Source organism: Pteronotus mesoamericanus, unplaced genomic scaffold (genome assembly GCF_021234165.1).
Source record: "Pteronotus mesoamericanus isolate MK-2021 breed Mesoamerican mustached bat unplaced genomic scaffold, CSHL_Meso_final contig_90, whole genome shotgun sequence".
Taxonomy (NCBI): Eukaryota; Metazoa; Chordata; class Mammalia; order Chiroptera; family Mormoopidae; genus Pteronotus; species Pteronotus mesoamericanus.
Window position 1 is genome coordinate 40,996,741 of NW_026555277.1, and position 27,920 is coordinate 41,024,660.

General features: G+C 48.7%; 1 protein-coding gene across 2 annotated transcripts in view; it reads right to left on the reverse strand.

The window, feature by feature from the left end:
- The window catches only part of NAV2 (neuron navigator 2), a 357,485-nt gene extending 330,526 nt beyond the window's left edge, over positions 1-26,959 (reverse strand). For both annotated transcript variants that reach the window (XM_054586002.1, XM_054586001.1), the window contains exon 1: positions 26,702-26,959. In XM_054586002.1, coding sequence (XP_054441977.1) covers positions 26,702-26,959 — 258 coding nt within the window. The remainder of the gene's footprint in view (positions 1-26,701) is intronic.
- Positions 26,960-27,920: the final 961 nt, after the last annotated feature.

Consider the following 27,920-nt stretch of genomic DNA (forward strand, 5'->3'; position numbering starts at 1 on the left):
CTGCTGGCTGCTGCTGGAAGCCGCACAGGGCAGAGGTTAGGAGCAGGGGCTCTGGGGCCAGACTTGCTGGGTTACTAGCTGGGTGACTTTGAATGTGACCCTGAGTTCTTTGCATCAGTTTCCTAATTTGAAAATGTGATGATAATAACAATATTGTCTACTGTATAGATTTTTTGTGAGAATCAAAGGGGATGATATATGGAATGTGTTTTTGACATGCCCTGGACATAGGAAATGATCCATAATTGCTTGCTACTATTACCAACTAGGCTCCAGAAGCCAGTATTAGTATTTTCTGTGGTTTGGTCCTCCCTTCATGCTCCTTCCCTCTGCACCTTGCAAAACATCAGTAAATCTTCCCTGGATATGTCTCTGTGTTTTCCAACCCTGAAGCCTTTGCCCATGATATTCCCTTCACATGGAATGTCACTTACCCTACTCCTTTTGAACAAATCCCTCCAAACCTCAAGGCCTACCACATACTAGTACAGTTTACCTTGAACTGGCTCTATGAGTGGGTTTTATTGTCCCTGGATGCTGGCAGGCAGCCGTCCCTCCCAGCACTTCCTGCAGCACTTTGTTCATAGCAGGTGCCCTCAGGGGTACACAGGGCAAGGGGCTCCTCACCAAGGTCCGAACTGCTCTCCAGGGTGTGCCTGCTTGGAGTGTAGCAACTATAGGAGAACTTTCTTTTTCCTCTCCGAGGACAGGATAGTGCATTTCCCTCTCCACTGTCCTCTTCAAAATCATGAAGCTGGGTTCCCAGCACAAAAGCAACACCAGTGCCTCAGAAGTCCCTCAGCCTAGCTCTGTCAGCGCTGGAAATGCCAGCCCTTCTTCACTCTTAGGGGGAAAAATGAGGGCATTTCCTCACCTAGGACACCTACAATACACCTGACTCAATCACTCACTCCACAATGGAAATTTTTAGCCAAGGATTGTAAACTTGAATTCCTAAAGGGGCCAGGTAGATGGTCCGGTATAAGACCACTGGGAGCAGTAGGAACTGTGGTAAACTGGGAACACTCCCTAAAGGCATTAACATTTAAAAAACAACTACACAGTACAGACAAACAAATGTATCCACAGACCTAATTCAGCCTGAAGACCCTCCGCCTGCAACCCGTACCCTTCCCTTGAAACTTTGCCACAGACCCTCAAAACAGGGGATTTGGGGGTGTGAATTCAGTATGATCTCTGAAGTAACAGTTAAGGGGACAGCCCTGAGTTTGAATCCCACCTCTAAGATTGGACACCATACCTTCTCTTTATCCATTTTCTCATCATTAAAATGGGACTGAAATGAGAATCTACGTCATAGGGTTGCTATGATGAATGAATGAAGAGACTAACAAAGAGTCTGATATAAGTGAACAACTCAATAAATGATTTTAAATTTTATTGACCAAGTGGGAAGATTATAATGGAAGAGGGTAAGAATTGCACATGTGTCTAATTATACTGTACCTTTTGCTATTGGCTGTGTCTTCTCCCAGCTACTGCCTCTTCTCCCTGCAGGTACCCATGTGTGGCCTAGGAGGCAGAACCTCACTTGCCCAGCTCTGTGGCGGCTCTGGGCCCCAGCACACAGCTCTGCCCTGTGGAGGCAGCGTGGGAAAGTCAGCCAAACGTCCCAGCAGCAGCAGCCCTCCATCTGCAGTTCCTGAAACACCTTCAAAGAGCTGTCACGAAGTGCAGGCACTCAAACCTATGTGACTTCCTCTATGGGGGACAGACTTGGAGCTCTCCTCACAATGGCCAGGAACTGCCCTCCCCCCCATCTCCCCTAACAAGAAGTGTCATCTGCCAACCTCAGCCACCGTGCCTTGGGGTGGGAGCCCAGGCTGAGGTGCCCGCATTGGCTGTAAATATGGCCTCCCCCCCCTTGCAAACTCACCCATGAGTTCCCCACTAGGATAAGCCACCCTCCACTCCTTGCGCTCCGGAACCAGGCAGATGGAGTTGTCTTTTCATCTCCTGGATGTGCCTCTCCCACATCTGTCACCCACATTTAAGATCTACATCTATAAAACTGGAAATCCTGCCCCGGCAAGGCTGACAGGCTCCGAACGGATCCTCAGCAGACATCTGTCTAGGGGCTCCCGCTCTGCCTGGGCCTGGGCCACACAACTAGCACCCAGTGTTGGAGCCCTTTCTGTCCTCATGAAATTCAATATCACCTTCTCAAATAGAAGAATACAACAAACAGAAATCCACCTTTCCTAATGGCCCAAGAAGCATCATGACCATCATTACATGTTCTAAAGGCTGATAGGAGTGGGTGTTTTGGTCCCCTCTCTCTTTGCTGTTGGGTTGTCAGCAGTTTCACTGTTGGGGGATTGATCGGGCTGCCCGAGTGCCTACTTATCGCAGCGCCCTCATCAGTCGCATCGGATCTGCTTAGCTCTGAGAAATCAGATAATAACTAGGAAGAGCTACCATTCATCAGACACTATATGTGCTTCGGACTTCCTGTGAAGTGCTTTCTTTCCATGTGTGATTTCATCAAACCCTCTTAAGCACCCTGGGAGGTAGGAATATTTATCCCCATTTTTCAGATGAGGAAACTGAGCTCGAAGTATATGAGTCTTGCATAGAAGTATAGAGCTAGAAAGGAATGCGGATGGTTCTTAAATCCAATCTCTTTGACCCCAAAATCTATGATCCTTACATACCACCTCCACCATGTTACCTGGCCTTGGGATTATCCAGTCAATAGACGGGCCTCTTCCCTCCATCCTCTCTCCCTCCCCTCCTCCTTGCAAGGCTCCTTCCTGTGGAGTAAAGTCTAAACACTGCGAATATGGGAGTTTTGTGATAGTTTTTTGAAGGTACCCAAATCTTTCCAAATTACTTGTATTTTTTGGTCCCATGCGAGCTGGCTGGGGAGGGCAGGCTGGCAAAGGGATTAGGAGAGTGGACGCCTGGTCCAAATCCCAGCTCTGCCACTACTTACTTCTTAGCAAATCAATTATATAGAGTAAGCCTTGGTTCTCCTTTCTGCGAAATGGACATAATTGTAATTTCCTTATAAGTTTATTATGAGCAAGGCATAAAAAATAAAATAAGTCTTAGCCCACAGTAGACATTCAACAAATGATGATTATTGAATTTGAAACTAACCTCCAAGTTAATCAGTATATTTGTTTAGCACATACCTAGCACAGATGCTAGATGCCCCAGGAGATCTAAGCCTAAAGAACAGATACTTCCTGAGAAGAACCAGAATTTTCCCCAGGGTTTTTAATGCTGACAAGAGTTCTCATTGAAGTTTAGCAGATCAAGTTCCGTTCCATTAAACACGCCTGTGAAGATTGCTCTTGTCTTTTTACCTTCTGCTTCAGCAAAGCTCCAGAGTCTGGGACAGCCAAGGACGTCCTCATAATTGTGCCCTGTGCCCAGCCCACGAGCCCTGGAACCCAACCAGAGGTGGCTTTGATGGCAGCCTGACAGTGAGTAGCTCCAGTTTTCCTAAAAGGAAGCTATTTTTAATTCTAGCAGCAGTGCAAACTGCATACATTAACATAATCTCAACCTCACCAACTTCTTCCAGTTTTTCATTTTTAAGAAACATGTTTCATGATCAAAAGCCATGCCAGTTCATGTCTAGGGCCGGGTGATATCAAGATGGGGAGATGCGTGGTCACTGGCTGCATCCTATGAATGAACAATAATATATTTGAAACTGTCACTATTGCCCGTGGACTCTCTCTGTCCCTTGTGCTGCTTTGAGCCAAAGGCTTTTTGGAAACTTCCTCTATTTCTGAAGGATGATGCTGGTGGCCAGACAGGCACTGGCAGGCCAGGCTGAGGTTGTCCCCACATTGGGCAGATGGCAGCAGATGGCACCCAGGTGGGCAGCCGCCAGCACTGAAGCTCCTTCCTAACCACAATGTCAGCCTTCCAAACTCTGTTTGTTCTTCCCATCCCTGCAGGTTATTTTTACCATGGAGGAAAAAAAGTGATGCTATTTCTCTGCATTTTATCCTGAAACAAGTCACACCAGCTCCCCCAAAAAAGCACCCAACAGATGGCACTGGTCCCTCGTGCTCAGAGAAACAGCAAAGCTCTGGGCTGTCAGCAGGATATTAAAATTTCATGCAACATGCAGAAGACATGGCTTCACACTCCTTTGTTGAGAATGGCGCAAAGGTTAGGAGTTCAAGGCCTGCCTCTGATTGGGCTGTATAATTCCAAGCACAAGCAAGTGACCTTGCCTTGCTATGCTTCTGTTTCTCTCTTGTAAAATGGGAGCAATAACAGTGTTTACGTGATGGAATGGACATAAGATTGAATGAATTAATCTGGTACCTAGTACATAGTAGGTGTTCTGTAAATTCTGGTTGAAACTATTATTCCCTCTGATGTAAACTAAACCTTTGTGGGTCTGGAAAGGAGTTCTACAGGGTCCTGCCTAGGATGCCAGGGGAAAGGGCTGCTCCCAGAGCAACAGTGACACCCAGTACCATCCATGGGTCTGGTGGAGAGAGCGGACAGGGACCCAGGCTGATCTCGCTGCCACCCTGCAATCAGTGGCACTGAGCTGCTTGGTGCCGGACTTGGTCACAACACCTAGGAGGAATGTTTGAGATCTCCTAGAGGGGTTCAGAGTCGGGGTGGGGCCACCACTGTAGCTTTCATTTGGTGAGTACTTACTATGTGCCAAGTTCAAGGCCTTCTCTGATTGACTCCTCTCAACACTATGAGGAAGGTACTATCATTATCCCCGCTTTGCAAATGAGAAACCTAAGGTTACGCAGCAAGTAAGCATGAGGCCGAGACCCCACTCTGGCCTGCCCATCTAGAGAGCCTGTGCTTGTCGTGACTTCGTACCACTGAGGCGGGGCTTGGGGGTTGAAGGCTGCATTCCACCCTCGCAGCCTGAGAAGAGGCTCACGGACCCACCCCAGCCCGCTATGGCAGACATGGCCCAGAAAGTGGGTGGCCCCTGATGTTAGTGGGGATGTGGGGCCACGGCCTCTGGGTTCCAGGCACCACTGGTGTGAAGCACAGGCAGAGACTCCAACGCTCTCACTGTACATTTTTTGGGGGTGGGATGCACGAACCACTCCTGTCTCTGCCCAGCCCATTACCCACATCCCCACCTCCACCAGCCAAGTTTCTGAGAGTCTGTTAAAATGCCAGCATGTACCTGAAGAGGAATACCTAACCCAGCACTGGCCATGAATGCTGAGCAGGAATTACTTTGTGTAAGACTGAGTGTGAGTAGGAAGGAAGGGCGAGGGGTTTAAGAGAAGGGGACGCTGGGCAGTCACGTTTTAAGGCAGCACACTCTAGTGGAAGGAACTGGCTGGCACGAGCCTTCTCAGAAATGACCCATCCAGAGGCCCCTTCTCTTCAAATGTCCTCCCCACACTGAAGCTGATGTTGAAGTGGCTGTGTCTGGCAAGAGCTTATTATATTCTTTCTTTCAAACAGTGCATTTACATCTTAACACAGACATTCAAGAAATTGTGCCTTGCCTTTGCTGGCCAACAGCTAACGCTGGGACGCTGGCTTCTATAAACGAGCTCTGGCTCACCTGGCAGTCATTGCGGAGCCTCCCTCATCACCCTGTCCTGACACCTGACACCGGGCACCAAGCCCTATGATCACTCTTCTTTCAGGGTCTCTCAGATCGGCATGTTCCTCTCGAGGCTCAGTGCCCACCCCCAGGCCCTTATCGTCTCTCTGTGCCACAGTTTCCTTATCTGTAAAAGAGGGCTACTAGTAGTACCTTCCTCATAAGACTGTGGAAATCATGTATTAAACAAGTTAATACATGTAAAATTCTTATGCACATAGTAAGCCTTCAACAAATATTAGCCATCATCACCATCACCGACATCAATAGCAGGACCAAGATTGCCAGCAATCCCTGGTCAGGCCTCCAGCCCCCCGCCTGCCTTCCACCATCGCCTGCGGTGTGCAGTCAGTCAAAGCGGCTTCCCCGTTGTCCTCTCCCACTGCACAGTGGCCATGTTCATTCCTGCCTTTAGGCTATGCCCAGGCTCAGCCTGTTTTGCCTCCCTCTGTGCATCCAAAATCCTCTATCCCCTTTAAGGAAAGAGATGAGATCAGAAACCAGCTCTGGTCCAATCAATGCTTGAAGCCTCAGTCTGTTCTGACGTTGGGTGCTAACTGCTGGGCACCCAGTAGCGGCTTAATGCCCACTGTGTGGTAGGCGGAGCACCTTATGTCTTTAGCTGGAACCTTAAAGTTAAGCATGTCCATTTGCTGTCTGGGTGTCCCCTAACTCATGCAGACCTAGGTGCTTGGGTGATAGCAAGGCATGGGCTCCAGAGCCGAATACTCTTGAGCTCAAAACCTGGTGCTACCATTTACATCACATGACCTAGGCCAAATCAGCCAGCCTCTCCAGCTCATTTTGCTCATCTGTAAAATGGGGTTAGGACCTCACCCCAGAGGGTGGTCAGGGAAATAACCTGATGCTGTGAAGGAAGCCCCATCACATCGCTGCCCACAGCAAGTGCTCAGGAAAGGCTGGCTCCCCATCCTCTCTCCTTCCAATGAACAATCACGGGGTGTTGGCTATTACTCTATTAGAAACCAGAGTACTACCCAAAGGAGCCATTTAATCCACCTGCTCCCGCAGCAGGGGAAATGGTCAGCTGGAGTCTGCCTTCTCCCATGAGAGGCCCACCCCAGCCTTTCCCCAGAAATGCCCCCTTTTCAAAGCTCCTTTTGTGTTCAAGACAATGAAGCTAGCATCCATGCCAACAGCATAACTGTGCGGGCATCGATTAACAAAAAGGTTTAAGAAGGTCATAAAAACGCCCACATCTCAGACTCCAAGCCCAGCAGAGGAAGAATGGATGTTATGAGGCACACAAATCCTCAGATTCCTAAAGGACGCTGTTTCTCCCCGCTCCCCAGGAGGCTGGGAGGGCTGGGCGTGGCACAGACAGGCGGGCTAAGATCTCTGGGAGACAGCCAGGTGTCTAGATGGACCACAACCAGGCAAGGAGGTGCCGACACCAACTGGTCCCCAGAGAGATGTCTGGCCAAAGCAGAGTCCCTTGAAGGCTGGGTAACCAAAGGCCTCCTGAGAAGCCAAGGGTGTATTCTCCCATTGCCCCCGCTCTGGCTATGCCTCTTTGGGCCGGTTAGCTACTACTCGGCAGTTCATTCTCCACCTGATAGTTACTACCTCACAAGGTATTTGAGTTATTATGAAACTCAAATAAGACCCTTTTAATAGCTGCCCACATTTACTCTGTGCCAGGCTTCATGCTAAGCACTTTTTATGGTCTCTACCCATGCTCGCAACCACACCTATGAGGTTCCCTTTGACAAAGGAGGAAACTTAGGCACAGAGATGTTAAGTACTTACCTGAGGTCACACAGTAGAGACAGAACAGGGACCCAGGCCTGTTGGAATCCCCAGCCCATGTTCTTAATCATTATGCTTCGCAAACAGTAAAACACTATGCATACATCTGGTATCACTGTTATTCACCTGAGATAGAAGGGGGATGCTTAAAAAAGACTGACAGTAATGCCCAGAGATGTAACTACAGGCCGTGTGCTGAGAGGATTAGTATGGAGAGGCATGGAGGAGACATGGGGCCCAAGCATTCCTGGCCACCTTGTGCTTCCTCCTTCAACCTATACCCCCACTCCCCAGCACACACACCCCGTTCTGTCTATGAACATGCACACTGGGAGTACATGTTCACATTCGTCATTTTACTTAGAACCTTTCGCTGGTCCCTAGAGGAAAGGCATGTTGTCCCCATTTTATAGATGAGGAAAACTGAGGCTCAGAGAGGGCCACACAGCTAGTCAGCTCAGCAATACCACCCATGATTTCAACTTGCAGACCCCCGACTCTTTGTGTTGGTCGCTGAAACTGTGAGATGCCCTCCTGGGATTCAGAAAGCTCCTCTCTGATTCCTCCCCCCACCCCCTGGGGTGTTTATGGTTTGCTGAATCCCGTTGCTCTTTTGTTGACTGTGTGTCTAGCCTGTAAGCTCCTTTGAGGGCAGAGATCATGTCTGGTTCAGTCACCATTAAATCACCAGGGCTCAGCCCAACATGATATGCAGTCCATAGCCACCACCTGGAATTGCACCTCGCAACTTCCCTTCCCATGTGGGAGCTGGGGGAGGAAGCAGCAGCTCCTGGAAGGGGGCGGGGTGGGTAACAACGGGGCAATGACAGCCTGTTAGTAAGCGCCTATTAAATTCGGGGTCAGGAATTCTGTGTGTGGGAAGTAGGAGGGGGAGAGTGGGCCCAGGAGAGGCCTCCTACTCCCTGGGCCCCACTCTGGTGGCATCAAGGAAAACCTAGCTGCGTCCTGGTGACCCCACATGTGTGCTCATCATGGCTCCCTTAGCCGGGGTTGTCAGATTTAGCAACTAAAGATAGAGGATTCCCAGTTAAATTTGAATTTCAGATAAGCAATCAATAATTTTTGAATTTAAGCATGTCCCATGACACGCCAAATAAACCGATATTTTAGTTTGCTCTTTATCATTTATTAATATTTGTTCAATACTTAAACATAATTTAAAATTATTTATTATTTATGTGAAATTCATATTGAACTGGGCACTCTGTTTATGTGGCAAACCCACCTGGAGGTGCCCTAAGCTGTTGGGAGTTGGGGGGGATTATTTCTCCAAATGGGCTGAAAAGAATGTCCCTGAGGACCAAGGGGCGCTGGACAGGACCAACCATAGTCCCTGGTGAGCAGGAAGCCCTCCAAGGAGCAGGAGGGGGAGAGTAGCGCCAGGCAGGGAAGAGGCGGAGAGCGGCCAGCCCGTGGCCTGGGGAACGGGTTCACGCTGCCTTCCTGGCGAGGGGAGAAAGGTGGAGCGGCCCCAGCTGCTCCCCATTAAGCAGAGCTGGCATTTCAGAGCACGTCACAGGCGCTGGCTCCCCGCCCTGGAAGTCAGCGTCTGGCCTCTGAGCCAGCACCGCCTGCCCAGCCCCAGCCCTCTCACCTCAGTGGACCAGACTAAGGGTCCCAACAGGCCCATTGTCAGCCTTCCCAGTGCCTCAATGGGGCCATTCAGGGGCTTTGGGACCGGCTCCTCGGGAGGGCACTTCCTCCTCCCCCACCGGGGTGCCCTTGGCCACAGACTTTGCCTGTGTGGGTGGGGGGGTCTGGCTGTGGTGAAACCAGCTGGCAGCCAGGCCAACATTACTGAAGGCTGGATTGTTGACAGAGGGCACAGAAATGTCCCACACGTCACGGGACTCCACGGCATTCTGCCCACTGTGCTGTGCTCCGCCCCCGCCCCGACCCCGCCAGAGGCAGCTGGGCTTCCAAGGGGCCTGCACCTGAGGACTGAGCAGCGCTGCCTCCCCACCATTCGCCGAGGAACTCGGGGAGATTCATCAGAGCCAGATTGAGTTCAAGCCCAGGCTTTGCCAAGTCCTAGCTGTGTGGGATTAGGCAGATTGTTTTGCATCCCTGGGCCTCTCTTTCTCCATCTGTAAAATGAGACTAATGAAATCTACTTCCTAAGGTGGAGGCTGAATGAGATAAATCATGTCAGCATGTAGCATGGAGCCTGGCACTTAGGTGCTTAATAAATGTTCCTTTCCCCTCCCTCCCTTCTTATTTCTAGCTCTTCCTAATCCACCAGAGAATCAGGAAAATGTGCTCTCCAGGGACCAGCAGACCCAAAGGTCACTGCTTTGGGACTCTCCTGGTTCAGGCTTCATCAAGGGGACACTGGGCCCCTGGCAGACCCGGGACTCTGGCGGAGGCCCCTCTCAGCTCTCACAGAATAGGGAGTACTTAAATACACAACCCCTCATCTTATCTCTGGTCCTCTTTCTGCCACCCCACTCTGGGGTCCTGAGTGTCTCACATCCACTTTACACTCCCAGGTCTCCCGCCCCAGGTTGCCCCTAAGCCCCGATTTCTGAGTGAGCAGAGAGGCTGATACTGAATTCTAGGGCCGGTGTCAGGCATTTAAAGACAGCCAGCGTGGGCCTTAAACAGAGAACCAAGGGGCACGTACCCAGGGTTCATTACCCTTCACCAGGGATCCTAGTTAACCCTTTCCCATGGCTGACATCCCGATGCGATGCCCACCCTACGTGGCATCCCTAGTCCCTGGCAGCCAGGAGAAGGGCCCAGGCTGCCTGTCCACCAGAGCCCTCTACCATCTGCTCAGCAATCCGAATCCAAAACACACTGCCCAGCGTTCTCTGGAGCTTGCATGCATTCCAGCCTCAGCCCCTCTTACTTTATCTACGATCCCTTTCTTGCCTGCCTCTACTCACCCAGCTCCCTCCTTTTAATCCTCCAGGGTGGATCTTTCCCTATGGACCAATCAAAGAGCATGGGGGCTGCAGACCAGCTTCTGCACATTCACTTCATCATGCTTGTCAAAAATGTGCATTCATGGCTCTGGCTGTACGGCCACAGTGTCGTCCTCACATGCCAAGGTTGCAGGTCCAACCCCCATTAGGGCACATGCACAAGAATCAACCAATGAATACATGGATAAGTGGAACAGCAAATTGATGTTCCTATCTTTCTCTCTCTCCCCCCTAACGTCAATAAATAAAAAGAAATAAAATATAATACATTATTTTAAAAAAACACATTCTTGGCCTTCCCCAGATCTGCAAAGTCAGAGTCTCTGAGGCTGGCACCAGGATTCTGCATATTTATCAAGCCCCCCAGGTAATGCTGACGCACAATGAAGCTTAAAAACCACTGTTGTGGAGGCAGAGATGCACGCTTGGAATCTCTCTCTGGCCCCATAGGGCCTTTCTTTGTACGTTCCCTTTCCTGTTATTAACTGTCTGAAAGAATGAATTAATTGGTTTCCCTATTGCCAAATTACACTAATATAATTGAGCACTATCATCTCATTTCTCGATTGCATTCTGCCTTGGTTTTTCTTGAGAGGTTTCTATCTGTATATTAGGGTAGAGCAGAAAATACACACATACGCGTGCACACGTGTGCACACCTGAGACATTACATTTAGGGAGAATTCATCACAATGCCATCCACGTGCCACATGCCTAATATACACTGTGGTGTTTAATGCTCAGAGCAGCCCCATGTGGACACTCTCATGCCTCTAGAGCAGATGAAGATGCAGGGGAGAGTTTAGCAACTCACTTAAGGCCTCACCTTCAGTGGGCAGGGCTAAACCCACACCCCGCTCTGTGTGGCCCGGACCTCTTGCACTATCCTGACTTTTCTGAAGGGGCTGGTCTCCAAGCCAGGAGATCTCACCGAAGTGAGCATCAGAGTAACCTCAGAGCCCTAAAAAATACAGATGCCGAAGCCTCAGCCCAGGCCTGGATCTGTAAGGAAGCCGTCTGGGCATGTACACTGCTTTGACAACTCCACAGCCTCCTGGCAAAGAACCACTGGACATGTGCCCAGGTCATGCAGCTTGTGAAAGTAGGGTATAGAAAGAGAACTCAGGTTTCCTGATTCCAAGAACAGTGCTCTCTCAGCCTCCCCACACTGCCTCACATGCTGTGGTGCTCCTGGTGGTCAGAATATGTTTTCTACAGCCTCTCAAGAAGCACCTGGACACACACACAGACACACACATGCCAGTGTTCACGCAGATATCCATTCACATGCATGTATGTGTCCACACATGAACAACCTCTTGGAACCAGGCTGACCATCTTTCAGTCACAGGGCAGCTTTCCTGTCCCCACTCAGGGCCAGGTCTGAACTTGAGTGAGGCTGAAGGGGTCCCTCCTCTTGGTGGCCTGGATGGGGTTGGAGAAGTCTAGGGGAGAGGGGAGGTGGCGGACAGCTCCCTCAGCTCCCTTCGCCACCTTTCTCCCTCCTGCAGAGTCCTGAGAGGACTCCACTTGTGATGACCCGGGCCTGACCGAGACACAGGTGCCCACAAGGACAGGAGGTTTCCATGGCACCAGGGAGCATGTGAATAGCTTTTAAGTAGCCCTTGTTTACACAGAACAAGGTGAAAAAGCTCTGACGTCCACCTCAGACAAAAATGTCGCCAAAAGCCTGATTCACGGACTCAGTTAGTTTGCTCTGCTCTTATCAATGGGTTTTCCCCAAATCAATACCCAGCTGCAGCATGATTTAAAGAAATGCCTCAGCCAGCAGACAGGTTACCTTTACACAGCACCCACCTATGGAGAGGACTTCCTAAGGCAGGATCAAGAGCCCAGCACCGCCACTTAAACAAACCCCTCCTCTTGATATTCCAGGATACATTACAACCATGTGCTGGAATCATGCAACGCAATTTCCAATTGCAATTCAAGGAGAAATGGAAGGAGACTTCCAAAACGCAAAGAATCATGGGAGCTGGGCTCTGTTCTTGCTGTGGGAATAACTGTCCTGCCTCTTCCGTTGGAGCTAGAAAGCATTTCACAGCCGTCTGTGAGAAAGGTTGCGGTGAAGCAGCCTCTAGCTCCTGAAAGGTGCCGTCTCGATCCGCCGAGAGCACACCCAGCAGAGTGGAGGGCTGAGGTTCTCGAATCCTGAGCTTCCTGGGTAAAGACTAAATCTCCCAGAAGCAGTGACCAGATAGATTACAGCCCCCTCATCAAGCTGACCAAACATTATCTACAAAGCCAAGTACACAGGGGAATATGGCAGAACAATGTAAGAAACGGAGTGGCCATATATTCTATAAGTCTCTTTTATGATACCATCTTCTAGGGTTGCCCTGTCCACGCCTCCCATGACCAATCACAGGGCAGGGCTGTGACTGGTCAGTAAAGGCAATGGGGTCTATGCCTCCAGACAGAGGTAGCTACTGAGTACTTCGTGGCAAGGGGATTTCTCTTAAGTACTTCTTCTGAAGGGGTGAGGGCATAAAAGCACCTCTGTTTCTTAAACTTCAATTTGCCTATGAATTATTGGGGTGGGGCTTGCTAAAATGCAAATTCTCATTCCAAAGGTCTGGGGCTAGGCCCCGGGTTCTGCATTCCTAACAAACTTCCATGTGATACCCTTAATGCGGGTCCACAGACTATACTTCTATTAACAAGGGTTTAAAGCACAGAAAGTGACCAGGAGAAAGGAAAAAAAGAGGAATAGAAGGGGCAGAAAAAAACAAGAAGGAAGGAAGGAAGGAAGGAGGAAAGAAAGAAGGAAGGAAAGAAAGAAAGGAAAAGAAAAGGAAAAGGAAAGAAAAGAAAAGAAAAAAGAAAAGAAAGACGAGGATGAGAGGGAAGGAAGGAAGAACAACAGAAGATAAAATGGAACCACTGCATGTTGGCAAACCCAGTTCTCAACTCCACATTCTACTGTGGGTGTCTCAGAGCCAACCCTAAACTCAGACAAACAGTTTGCTCATAAGATGAGGATTCCCCACTCTGAGCAAAAGCACTCTTTCCCAGCCAAGCTGACTCATCTACTTTGCACCGAGACACTTACCCACGCTTCTCACTAGAAGCCCCCAAGAAAGAAACAAAACTGTCAAAGGGATGACATTTTGACCCCTTAACATCTTAAGGGACACATTGTAAATTCCTTAATAGGATCTGGAGAAATAGTGTAAATAAAAGTAAGAGCTCTGGACTGGAACTCAGACCTGGATGCTAGTCCGACCTCTGCCTAAAATCTTGCACAAGTCCCTGTCATTTATTCATTTCATATTTAGCAAACACTTACCATGAGCCGGGTCCCAAGTTTGCCAATTGGGAGCCTGAGAGGCTTTGGAGGATGGAAGAACCAACCTGCCCTATGTGAAACGTATAGCCCCCTCCTTTTTCCAGTCTAATACATCTCTCTTGCTGACTGTTTCGAGGAGCAAACTACCAGTTATTTTTAAGAAATAAAAATAATCTGCCCTATTAAGGGAGAGATATTTTAAAACCACTGAATGGATTTTTCCTTCCCTGCTTTTTTTTTTATTGATACATCTCCTCTCCTTCCAGTTCTAAAATAAGCGCCCTGTCTGCCCATACACTAATCCAAAGGCAACACACTGCAGATGGCGCGGCCTGGGGAGAGCCAGGCGGAGGTCGCTTGGAAGGCACCGGACCTGGAGAACACAGCAAGGCTGCCCGGCCAGCCCAGCCTCGCCTGTGGCCTGCTTCCTCTGAATCCAGGTGACGAGGCGCTCTTCAAAACAGCAGTGGAATGTGGCGAGAGTTGGTTTTTGCAAAAAAACAACTTTCTGACCAAATTCCAGTTCTTTAGAATGGAAAACCAGCGGCTTCCTGTTACAAAATGTACTAACAGTTCATGTCGGATACACAAGTGTGGGCAATTCATATACTTCAAATCTAAATGTGGCTAAAAATATAAGGAAGCTGGCATATTTTTAGCCAGGTAAGCATTTCTAGGGGCTGGGTCAAATTTATATTGGTCTTTGTGATTCAGAGAAGAAATGATTCCAAATGAGTGAGAAGCAGCAACCAGAGGGAAAGCCACATAGTCCACCAGGCGGCAGGGAGGCCCCGATTCCTGGTGACCGCCTCCAGTTCTGGGGTGCTGCTCTGAACTAAAACATGTGTCCTCTTCCAGTAGAGAGGCAGCACCTTTCAAAGAACAGAGGGCAGGCTTCTTTAGGAGGCACTGGAGCCTCTCATACTGAAGAACCTTAATCAAGTTTTCCTCTATGCCCTCAGCTGCATGAGTCTCTCCTCTCTACCCTCAGCTAGATTTGGGTTTAATTAGAAGTAGCACAGAGGGAGGACCCCGCCGTGGATAAGGAGGAAAGCTCCCCCTGATTGTCAGGCCTGACTCTTCCACTTACAGGTGGGCGACCTTAGGCAAGGTGTTATGCTCTCTACGCCTGGTTTACCTGTAAAATGGAGACAATAACAAAAACGCCCACCTCAGAAGTTACTGCTTTTGTGATCATGAGATGGGAAAACTCATATAAAATGCTTACAAGAGTGCCCAGTGCATAGTAAGTGCTCAGTAAGTAACAGTGATTGTATCTACCCCACACCAGGCACTTTTATACATACTGGTTGCTTTTATCCCCATGACCCAAAGAAATGCTACATTTTCCCTGGGGAAACTGAGGCTTGGCAGGGCTTACTTGTCCAAGCTGTAGGTCAGCAACTATTGATTGAATGCCTACTGTATTCCAGGCCCTGCACTAGCACTGGGGAAGCGAGAGAACAGGTAAATACATGAGGAGGTAGGATTTTAATGTGGGTCTCTCTGACTTCCTGCTTAGGGTGGGGGCTGGGGGTCCTAAGAGGCCTGTCAGAAAGAACATAAACATGAAATCAAAGAATTCTAATACTGACCATGCAAAGTTGGTCAAGTTTCTGACCTTCTTGGGGCCTCATACATAAAATGGATGGCATGCCACCAGACTTATCACATTGTTGTGAGGCTTAAATGAGACATATGTGTGACGTTTCTGGCCCACGAGAGGCATTCAGTGGTGATCTGTTGCCACAAAGAGGTTTTGACTTTCTGATTCACAGAGCCAAATGCAAACGCTTTCTAAAAGGAAGGAATTAAGAACACTTAACTACTTGGTAGGAGGGAGGGGAAAAGAACGTAGCTCAGAGCTGTTTCCAATTCTTTAAACCATCAGGTCCTTCAGAGCAGAACATCTGATCGCCATGAGTGAGGTGGAAAGAACACGCAGCCAGGAGTCTGGAGGCCTGGGCTCCAGTTTTCGCTCTGCCCTTGGAGCTGGGCGACGGTGGACAAGTCCTGCCCCCTCTCTGTACAAAGGAAGTGCGGGAACAGATGGCCTCCCAGCTCTACGCTGGCTCAGATGTCCCAAATCTTTGAGGCATACCTCACTGACTAAACGTCCCAAGTAAGCCTGGTTAGTCTAAATCTGGTTTTGTCACCTACACGGTACTTTTCCCTCCAGGGCTTGCCTTCCTCCTTCCCTAGACAATTAACAACCAAAGTTAGCACACCGGAAGGTCTGACAACTCTGGGACACTTGCGGCCCACACATTTTGACGTAAACATGCGTCACTCGCAGGTCTGAAAAGAATCAAAGCAAATCAGCACGAAATGGGGACTGTCTGCTGAGCTGTAGCTGAGCAGCCTGTGGCAGGAGGACAGGAAGGAGGTCCTGCCAGCTGTTAGGCACATGGATCCCGCCAGGCCCAGCAGCACAGGGGTGACCTGGAGGACAGCAGCCCCAGCGGTGAGAGAAGGAGCTGGTGCCCAGATTGCAGGAGAATGCGAGCAAAAGCACGGGGCTCCCCATCCTATCAGCGTCGAGCCTCTGGAGACAGGCTGGGACAGGCCCCGGAGGTGCCAACCAGAAGGAAGCAGGGAAGAGGCCTAGGCCTGGAAAATGGGGAGCAGGCTCCATGGAGAAGATGGTTAGGAGGCGTGACTGTATTTTTTAAAAAACTTTATTTATTAATTGATTTTAGAGAGAGAGAGGGGAAGGGGAAAAGAGGGAAAGGGAGAGAGGAAGAGAAACACTGATTTGTTGTTCCACTTATTTATGAATTCATTGGTTGATTCTTATATTCTTGTATGTGCCCTGACTGAGGATAGAACCCATAACCATGGCATAGAGCAGGACAATGCTCTAACCAACTGAACTAAGCAGCCCGGGAGAGGCTTCATTGTCCTAAGCAGCACCTCTGTATGGGATGCAGGCCTCTTCTAATTGCCAGCAGGAGAAGGCAGTGATTAACAGCACAGATTTTAGAATCAGGAGCACTCAGATTCAAATCCTGCCACTGTCCATAGCAGCTGTATGATCTGAACATGCTCCATGACCCTAGCCTCTCTGGCTAGACCTCAGGGATTCCTCATTGTCTCCTTACTGGTAAATTAGGATCAATAATATTGGCTCAGAAAGTTCATGTAGAATTAATTAAAATTAAGTATGGAGCCCTGGCTTGCGTGTCTCAGTGGATTGAGCGCTGGACTGTGAACCAAAGAGTCGCTGGTTCCAATTTCCAGTGAGGGCACATGCCTGGGTTGCGGGCCAGGTCCCCAGCAGGGGGTGTGTGAGAAGCAACTACACATGGATGTTTCTCTCCCTCTCTTTCTTCCGTCCCTCCCCTCTCTCTAATAAATAATCTTTAAAAAAATTAAGTATGGAAATAGCACATAAATAGTTGCTATAATCATTATTCCTAGAAGGTGTGCCCCATCCTAGGACACTCTAAACCATCCCCTTTTCTTAACCAAGTAAAATCCTACAGAACCCTTCTCCAGTTCCCCCTCCAAAGTTGGGGGTACCCACCAAAGCCAATGGTGTTCTCTCCCCATTCCGGTGTGCAGTACTGCCATTATCACATCCTGACAGATCTTCTTTTATTGGAGCAGCCAGACAGTTTGGACATTGTAAACATCCTTGTGTCAAGACACTTGCCCATCCCCTCTACCCAGTCAGAGCAGGTGGGTGTCCCTGAGACCCGACATTGGAGAGCTTTGCTGCTGGTCTCAGCCGGTGTTCAGGTTGCCCGTTCCTACGTTTGACCACCCACCATTGTCTCTCTGTTCACATCCCAAGAAGTTCTGTAGGATCCATATGTTTTAGCCATAGCTTTATGAACACAGCTGGTGCTCAGTATCCATATATTTCCATTTTTTAATTCTTCCTTTTATCATCCTACTCCCATCCTTCCTTTCTCCTGCAAATATTAACTAAGAACCTAGTGTGTGCTGGCCTTGGGCCAGAAGGGATGAAGACAGACACATCCTTGATGTCATGGAAGCCATGGTCTGGCCAAACAAGCATTCACACAGTCCAAGCTACGGTGGCTACAGAGAAGGCTATGGGAGCAAGAGACACTGTATCCGGGCCATGGTGGTAGCAGAAAGCTCTCTGGAGGGAATGACACTAAGGCTCAACTTGGATGGATAGAGGATAGGGACAATTTAGGCAGACAAAAGAGACCTGAGTAAGGGAAGAGAAAGAGGGTCAAAGCAGAAAAAAGAGCTTGCTTCCACTCATAGTCCTTACCTTCTCAATGCCTACACTGGTAGGACTCAACAAGGGATTTTAATATATTTTCAATATTTTTTTCACTTAAAAAATTTTCTTTTATATTTTCACCTATGGAAACTCCTTAGAATTTTTTAAGAGATTACCAGCTCGAACTGGACCCTTTGATTTCCATAAAATGCCAGCAACCATTCTCATGAAGGAACAAGGAGTTAAGCCAGGCTTCTCACACTATACCAGAAAGGAGATAAGGAGTCCAGTCCTAAACCCAATGAAACAAACTTCACCATACTATTCATTGTGAGTGTACACACACGCACACAGTCCTATTGGATTTCTGTTCTTATGGGTATACTGTAGATATCAAGGGGATTGCTAATGTATACTCTGATTGTCACGGCTTTGTTTTGTTTTCCAACATTTTATTATGAAAAACTTCAATCGCAGAAAAGTTGAAAGAACTGTACATGTATCTTCACCTAGATTCACCAGTTAACATTTTACAACATTTGCTTTCTCTTTCTCTCTGCAGATACCCTCATTCTTTTCTTTCCTGAACCATTTGAGAGTTAGTTGCTGACATCAAGACACTTCACCTCTAGGTATTTCAGCATGTATCTCCCCAGGGGAAGGACATTTTCTTACATAACCTCAACACCACTAAGGTGGCTGGAGTAACACCATCTAATATACAATCTGTATTCAAATATCTCCACTTGTCTCCACAACGACCTTTCTAGTATTAGTGGTTTTCTCATGCAGGACCCAGTCAAGGAGTCCTCATTGTATTTGCTTATTAAGTTCTTTTGTCTCCGTTTCTGGAATAGTCCTTTACCTGCCTTTTAAATTTTTTTGTCTTTCAGGACACTGACAGTTTTGATGATCTGTTGCCTTAAAGAATGATCCATAATCTGCATTTATCTGATCGCTTCATCATGCCAACAAGTGATTTTAATCCTATTCCCCATTTTTCCCTTCCTCTGTCCAAAACCAGCCCTGCCAATTACACTCAGCATAACACTTCGTGAGACCTGAGGTCTCAAAGAACTTGGAACTTCACAGCCCCAAGATTGGGTTAATTGATATTATTAAGCAACTAGCATGGATTTAATATTTGAAAGAATATTTTCAATGTTTCCAAATTCTGGGGCAGAGCAGAGGAGCCAAATGGCATATGTACCCAGCCAAAAGAAATTTTATAGCAATTTACTTTGATTCAGTATTAACGATGTCTTTTCAAATATTTTTTTCAAAGTGCTTCCACACTTGCTATTTAAGAACCTTGATTTTGGGGTCAAACAGATAGGGGTTCAATTTCTGGGTCCACCACTTCACCAGGTGTCCTAGAAGGCATGTTGCTTAACCTCTCTCAGCCGTGGTTTCCTGAAATGGTATTTAGGCTGTAAACTGCTTAATCCGGGACCTCATTCATAATAACTGCCTCTGTTAAGCTTCACAATAACTCTTCAAAAATGGCAGAGTAGGTACTACCCTGTTCCTTTTATGGATGAGGTAGCGGAAGCTCAAAAGACAATGTGACTTATTAAAGGTTATGCAGCAAAGTGTCAAAGGAGACAACTAGAACCAAAGTTGCTGACTTCCAGTGCTGCCATTCCTGTTTCTATTCAGGAAGTAAAATCTATCTTATGGGATATTGTGAAGATTAAATGAACTGATACATTTCTCTTGCTATGCACTACACTAGTAGAGAGGGTATGCTCAACTGGTGTCAGCGACCATTATTTTAATTATTTTTGTGTTACAAAGTCATGAGTAACTGATTTTGTTCAAAGGCCCCTAAAGAACCCTGGGAGATAGGTTCATAATAATATTGGCCAAGCCCCAATTTCTACCCTGTCTTCTATCCCACCACGACAGAGGGGTTGGCCCAGACTAGTGTGGCTCAGTTGGTTGGGTGTTGTCCCATAAAACGAGAGGTCGCCGGTTCAATTCCAAGTCAGGGCACATGCCTGGTTTGCAGGTTTGGCTCCCAGCAGGGGTGTGTATGTGAGGCAACTAACTGATGTTTCTCTCTCACATCAGTGTTTCTCTCCCTCTCCTTCTTCCTCCCTTCTTTTCTCTCTAAAAAGATAAAATAAAATCTTTTAAAAAAATAAAGAAGATGGGAGAGCAGGATTGGAACAACCCAAAATTCACTGAAGGTATTCAGGTTTTGCTTGGAAGGAGAGACAAAATGTTTGGAGGCTGTGGGGCCATTGTTTGCAAAACACAAGAGAGGGTCTATTTTCCTTGGGAAAGGAAGCACGAAGTCATGACTCATTCTTTAGGTTCTGTGTGGGAGGCTTAGGGTTCCTGCAAAAACTTTTGTGTGGCTCACTATTGTCTTATGTGGACTGAAGCATAAAGCCTGACCCAGTTTTGTTCCCAAAATCACATGGTCCATTCTGCCCAAGACAGTCTAGGAACACATTGTCCATCTCCTTTAACAATGTGACCGAGTTGCAATTGAAAAAGAAGAGACAGAGTCACCATTGAAATTGACCCTGTGTCTATTGGTAAAACCATTGGGCAGCTGGCCATGCCTTGAGGCACCTAATGACCAAACCGCTCACAAGGTCTAGCTCCCATCACAGTCAGGCCAGGCATGAGAAAAGAGGGATTTCCTTCTGCCCTCAGAACAATAAGGAGCCATTCAAAAGTCCAATCAACGGCACTGCTTCATTCTTTGTCTTGGGCACGGCCCTGCCCAAAACAAAGAATGAAACAGTGCCATCAGTGCGATCACCTCTGCTGTGCCAGCTCAGACTGGGTGCACAAAAGAGCCTTCCTGTATGCTTGGTCTGCAGCAGATCCCTGGGTGTGGTTGGTGCTATCGAGGTGGCATATCTGGGACCAAAACGTAGAGGCTGCATTTCACAACTCTGGATATGACTCAGGTAGAGGAGGTTGTTCTTAATTTACTCTTGCTCCCCACTCCTCTAACCAAAGCCCTGCCATGTTCTCTGCTTCCACAGGGCAAGCCATCTGTCCTTCCATGTAATCTACCATGCACTTGGGAGGCAGAGAGGTAGAGTGGAAAGAACATGAGCTTGGAATGATGCAAATCTGGTTTCCAAACTTGGCTCTGACTTTGGATAATAAAAATAGGCACTACCTATTCCTTGCTTATTACACGCCAGGCATGGTGCTCAGCTGCCTACTTGTATTATTGCCCTGAACCCTCATGGCCAATCTGTGAGCATCAATATTTCTTCTTCATAGATGAAGACACTGACATTTAGGTATTAAATATCTTGCCCAAAGCTCAGCTTTCTCATATAAAATCCACAGACTGCTTTATATTTTATCCAGTTTCTTGTATCTCAAATTAAATTACACCCCCCTCCCCACACATACGCAGACTCTCCGGCACATAGCAGATGCTCCACAAAGGTTTCCTTCCCCGCTGCTGAACCTGATTCTAAGAAATAAGAATCTCTGACCTTACGCCAAAATCTCACTGGGTGGTTTGGCTTTGTCAAACTGGCTTCAGGAGCTTCGCTAAGGCCTAATTAAAACATCTCTCTTGAGGCTACATCTCTTATGTCTTATAAGTAAATAAAATGAAACACCAATATTTGGTGCTTCTATCTTGGTCACAGAGGAAAAGAGTGTGAAAAGTGGGAAGCAAATCTAGCTCTTCTGAAAGTTGGAAATTGGGCTATAATTCCTCCCGCCTGGCCTTTGATGTGTGTGTGCTTACATGTGCTCATTACTTTAAGCTGTTCCATGTGTATATATTTGTATATGTGTGTGTATATATGTGTATATATACATATCCAGAAGTAGATGTATTTATATACATATATACACACACGTAATGATACACTAAATAAGCCACCAGTCCCACCCTTAAAGTGTCTTCAGAAAATTAACCCATGAAATAAGCAATAATATGTGAACTATAAACATTCTTGCATGTTGGCAGATAACCATGCTACACATTCCCCTCCAGGAACTGAGAAAGAGAAGAAAGGGAATAACACAATAGCAAAAAAATGCACTAATCAAATCCATAATCAACTTTGATGATGGAGCACAGATTCTAATCAAAACACAATGGGGTAAAGTTGCAACAGGTTGTAAGCTTGGAGCCGAGTACTCTTCCCAGGGGCCTTGCCTGCATTTTCTTTTTAAACATCTAAAACACCCACAGAGGATTTCAATCACTTCTAATTACTTTTTTAAAGAAATGAGTTGCCAGTTGAGCACCAGGCTCCTAAAAACAGGAAATATCAAAGTATTATATATAAATTTTTTTTCCTTGCAACTGCTTCTTAAAAATAGGCCAACCTCTCTTCAAATAGCTCATGAGCATTCCTTATCTGAAGGTCGGCTGGACAGGGTTTCTGAACTAACACAGAGCCTATCTCTAAAACAAGTCTTTGCACATGGTCATAATTTATACACCACGTTAACGGAGCAGAAGCTATAAATGTTCATTCTTGGGGGAGCGCCCAGGTATCCCAGCACCAGGAAGGGAATCTGGGAGGATGTGCTGCTGCAGAACACAGTTCCCCCCACTGGGGGGTCGAGCCCCAGCTGCAGGTTTGTGGGGGGATTCGAGGTGAGGGGCTTAGGGTTGACAGTGGGGCTGCATCTCAGAACTATTTTCTGGTTTGCTGGCTATGTTAGGTCTTTTCACACTTGGTGGAGGAGAGTAGGCTTAGGGGGAAATGGGCTGTCACTGGCTGAAGAGAGTTGCTGTATAATTAAAGGAGCCGTAAGAATGGCTTCCTTTCCCCTATAGCTACCACATTGAATATTCTGGACCCCAAGCTAATAATCAGCACTGTCCTTTCCCAAGGGTCTGCTGTGAACCAGGTCCTTTATGGACACCGTCTCCCCAGCTTCTCATATCACCCTGCATGTTCAGAATTACTATCCACTAGGAAGCCAGCATGCAAATCCAATCTTTCAGCTGTGAGAAGACTTTGTTCTTTTCTCATCACCTTTTAAAAGAGAGATACTAGATACAGAGCAATTACCTACTGCATGAAGGTGCAGCTTCCTTCTGGTGACCTCAAGTCCTGCTCTGTACCGCTGCACAGCGTGGCCCTGCTCCTCCCATCTCACCTCCTGTCCTCCCCATGCAGCCATTCATGCATTTTTCTGAAGCCCAGCCACCTCCTGCCTCCTCCACGAAGCCCTCTGGACTTCTCCAGCCAGCATGGTCCGTCTCTTCCTTTGAACCCCAAGCATGTCTCTAAGCCCTGTCTCTGTTTTGCACTGTTGCCCTTGGTACATCAGTTATGTCTCTCAACTAGATTATAAAATCCCCAAGGGCCAGCGATGTTTTATTTACCCTGCTCACCTGCAAGAACATGCTGAAGAAGGCAGCTACAGAGAGGGGGAAGAGCACTGGCCTTGAAGCCAGAACAGCCCGAGCTGGAATCCCTGCTCCACCACACTGGGGCAGGGTGATTTGAAGCTAGTGACTCCACTTTGCTGAGTCTCACTTACTGTTCTAGCTCAATAGTTAGAATGGCAATCTTATACACCAGAGCATGAAAGAAATCAGGAAGTCTCTGCGGTTACCTCTCAGTAGCATCGTGGTTAAAGGCATAAAAAGTCCACAGTCAGACTGTCCAAGTCCTAATTCTGCTTCTGTTACTCACGAGGTCATTAACCCACTCTTTGCCTCAGTTTCCTCTGAGTAAAATGACAGTAATAACACTTATTTCATTAGGTTGTGTTGTAAAAATAAAGAGGCATTTTTTATATCTTTAGAACAATTCCTGGCATATAGGAAGTGCTGGGTAATGATTTGCCATTATTATGTTACTATTGTTATGGAAAATGCCATCTCTGCTTTAAGTGTTACTGTGAGGATGAAATGAGATTATATGAAAAGAACCTGGCACATCAGACCCTCAACAAATGGTTCTGCCCTTCCCTCATCTTCCCACTGTGCTGGTTGTACTAGGCAGGTGATTGATGCTCTGAAAATCCTTGTGAGCCAATTGATACCTTCTCACGGGCTTGAGAATAAGCTATGCCTTTTCTTACTTCCAGGCTATTAGATCTAGATTAACATGCCCTATCTCTTGCTTAGCAATATACATAGCTAATTTTATTGTGTTTCTTATTTGCCAGACACTGGGCTAAACACTTCACATATTTTTTTCTTTATCCACATTGTGTGTTTACTTATGCCCATTTTTAAAGATGGGAACACTGAGGCCCAGAGAGGTTAATCGCCTAGGTCATCCAGCTATTGTTTATTACATGGCAGAGACAGGACACCATGGATATGCACCTGACTTTAAAACCCATATTATTGCTCTGACCCATGTGGCTCAGTTGGTTGGGTGTTGTCCCACAAAGCGAAAGCTCACCAGTTTGCTTCCTAGTCAGGGCACATGCCTGGATTGTGGGTTTGGTCCCTGGTTACAACACATAGGAGAGGCAACTGATTGATGTTTCTCTTCCTCTCCTTCTCCCTCCCTTACCCTCTCTGTTAAAAAACAAACAAACAAACAAACAAACAAAAAACACTTTTAAAAACCCTGTGCTACTCACCACTGCACAACCCAGCTTCCCACTAAAAACCTCCTAAATAAAAGGGTAATCAGAGGCCCCAGGACATCATTTGCCATTTAATTAATCATTTCCTGAGTATCTTCTAGTAATAAATATATGTTTTGGATCAGGGACTATAGATATGAAGGCAGATACAGTCCTCAAACCATAATGGAGAGGCTTTCCTACATGGTGAATAGGCAGTGTCAGGAAGACTGGGAGGTAGCAGGGTACAAAGAAGGGAAAATCCCTTTTGCCAAGGTCACTTTGATGCCAGGTTGGGGCAGTGAGAACAAGGATCTGCCACCTGCCACAGAGAAGAGCCCCCAGGAAGTCCAGACATATAAGTAAAGATCAGACTGGTAAAAACTAGGATAGCCTATTAGGAAATGGCCAGTTTCCCTAGCAGTCCAAACCATCCTCATGGTCAGTGCACTGAGGGCAAGGCAAGGCGAAATGGGCCATTGTGCGAAATGTGCACCAAGGGTAAGAGAGGGAAGCAAAGCCATGAGGGAACAGGACCATGCCAGATCCTCTATGAGCAGCTGCAGAACATTTTCAGGGAAGAGGTGATGAATCACCTTTCCAGAGCCTGCCCAGTGCAAGTCCACCAACAATGTTAAGTGAAGGGTCAAATGGGCAAAGGCAGAGCAGCTGCCTGGGTGTGAACCACCAACCCCAGCATTACTTTCCCTCTGATTCCTCAGGTCCTCCTCATCAGGCTGGATGTGTGTCATATCCCAGAGTCATTGCTCTGGCCTCCCACATACCGCCCACCATACCTTATAAGCTCCACCTCCAAGTATGAAGGGGAAACTCTGACAAAACCATACCTTCGAGTTCATTCCCCTGTCAGAGCTCACTGGACAAATCCTGTGGCCAACAGCAGAAAAACAGAGCAGAATACAAAACCCTAGCTGGGACAGGCCCCAGGAGAATTGGGGGAAATCTTGCCTTCCTCCCACACGCCATCACTCAAACCTGTCAGCTTCCAAAAACATTTAGCAAGTGCAGCAGCAAGGGGCATGCTTATCAGCCTGGCGTGGGAGCTTAATCTGCTTTGAGGGCCTTCTCCAGCCCAGAGCTCCAAAAGTCTGCTTACAATTAGCTTCCAGCTCCAGTTCCTACATCAGAAAGGCTAGGAATGTGTTGAGTTCTAGCCTCTGATCAGAGAAAGCTCCAGGAGAAGGTGGAGACAGTGTCAGCAGAGACGTAAGTGCCAAAAAGGTCAGCTGGTCTGTTGCCACTTCCCTGCCACCAGACCCAAATTACCTTCCCCTCCCTCATCTTTCCTGACCAAGACAGTCACATCCGTCAAGTCAGCCTGTCCCCAAAAGTCCCTGATGACTGGCTGCCAAGAAAATACGGCGTTCCCCTGCTCCCTCCTACCACAAGAGGGAAGAAAAACAGCAGGGAGGGCAGGAGGCCAAGAGAACCTGATTGGCCCTTGCTGATTTCCTTAAAAGAGATTGAATGGCCAGGGCCTGTCACCCAGCCGAATTGGGTGATGCGAGCTCTGACTGGAAAGGTAGAAGTCATCACTTCTCTTCAAGCCACCTCTCACCCCATCCCCCCATCACTCGGGCTACCGGGCTACCGGGCTACCCGCACCAGGATCTACTACCCAGGAAGGAGGGGCTTAGCTTCGGGCCGCCATTCCGAGCAGCCACCCCCACCCCCGCCGCAACAGCCAGCCAAGACGCTAGGAGTCTCCAGCTGGCTGCTTCAGCTGGTGCCCCGGGCACTCCTACCGCAGTCCCAGCACCGTGCCCGGAATCCTGTTAGTCCAAGGGATGGAGCAAGTGCAGGTCATCTTCAAGTCGAGGGAGCAGGTTCACTGCCACCCCGGTCTCATTTTCCTGGATATTGCAGCCACAGGGGCATCGAGCCCAACAAGGTCTCTAATCATTCCTTGTCAGGAATAAAATCTCTGCAGAATCAACAGACAGGCACAGTCGATACGGCTTTTCTAGGGCCAAGCCCTCAACATGCAGGACCTGACATTTCCAGCCCTGAGGTTTTTTGTTTTTGTTTTTTTGTTTGCTTTTTGTTGTTTTGTTTTTAACGCACCCTGCCGTGCTCCCCAAAAGGAAGCCGCGGGCGTGCCCGCACCAAGGTCTCATATAGATCCTTAAGGCAAACCTAGGCCACCCGGGCCACACCCACCGGCCAGCCTACTCTGCTCGCGCATCCCCCCATCTGCCGGCCTAAGTGGACCGGTACCCTTCTCTGCCCACAGGGTAGCCCTTTCTTCCCATCCAGCCATGCCATCCTCCCCAAAAGTATTCACCAAACCTCCCTCCCAGAATATCGCCCCGGCACACAGCGCCTCTCACCTGGGTATCGAACCCGTTTTCCAGCGAGCCGCTCTTCCGCAGCGGGAGCCCCTCCCCCGCCGGCTCCTGCAGCCCCTGCGATTTCAGTGGGATCTGGCTAGGGAAGGCGGTCTTGCTCACCTCCACCTTGCTTCCCAACTTGAGGTAGCAGGGCTGGGGGCCGGCCCGGGCCGGGGGCACGTGCAGGATGGGCGCGGCGCTGTGCACGGGTTTGGGCAGTCCCGACTTCATTTTGGAGGCGACCAGGATGGCCGGCATCTTTTCGCGGGGCTTCGGCTTTCCCAGCACGTCCCTGGCAGCGGCAGCGGAAGCAACCGCTAAAGGCAGCGCGGGCAGCAGAGCAGGCGCCGGGCCTCGGCCCTCGGGGCGCCCACCACCAGTGGAGGGGGAAAAAAAATCCCCGGGTCGGGGAGCTCGGAGCAATAAGATGAGAGCGCCTTCGGGATGCCGGAATGCTGCGGAGGACTAGTCGCGGCGCTCAACTGGTCCCACCTGGATGGATGCTGCAGCCGGGTCTCACGCCCCTTCTGGGCGGCCAATTCAAGGGCTCTGGGAGCTCAGGGGCTGTTGCCTCTTGCGATTCTCTTGCCGGGGACCCGAGGCTTGGAAGCCCATATTAACTTGTCACTGCATCTCCAAAGCGAGGACGCCCCTTTGGAAAAGAGGCGGCGGGGACCCACGCCTCCTGCTGCTGGAGCCTGCGGGTGTGAATCGGGCAGGGAAGGAGCAAGCTGCGGCGGAAAGGAAGGAGAGAACCGCGAAGGAAGAAGAGGGTGGGCGCACGGAGCCCAAGGCGTCTCAAGAGCACCGAGAGGCAGCTGCCGCCCTGATCCTGAGCACCGCAGTGTCACCCAAGACGCAGAGGCGCGGCGGGAGCCCCCGAAAGGTTTCTCTAGGCGTGACAGTCACCACTGCCCAGAAGCCCCTCGGACAGATAGCACCTTAACGCCTGCGGGTCTGCACATGCTCCGTGCGCTATAGCGCGGCAAGGCTGTGGCCGTGGGGCGCGGGCACTGGGACGCGCGGCCGGGCAGTGCTGCGCTCGCTAGCGGCCGCCGCACTTCCCGGGAAGGCTGCGCTGGCTGCGGGGCTCAGTGCAGGGGAAGATAGGCTGCAGCCCGCTCGGCTGCGGCGCGCGCTGACAGCCGGGGCCGCTCCGGCGCGCCCATTGGTTCGCGGTGCACCTATCAGCGGCCGCGGCTCTGCCTGCAAAGGGGGC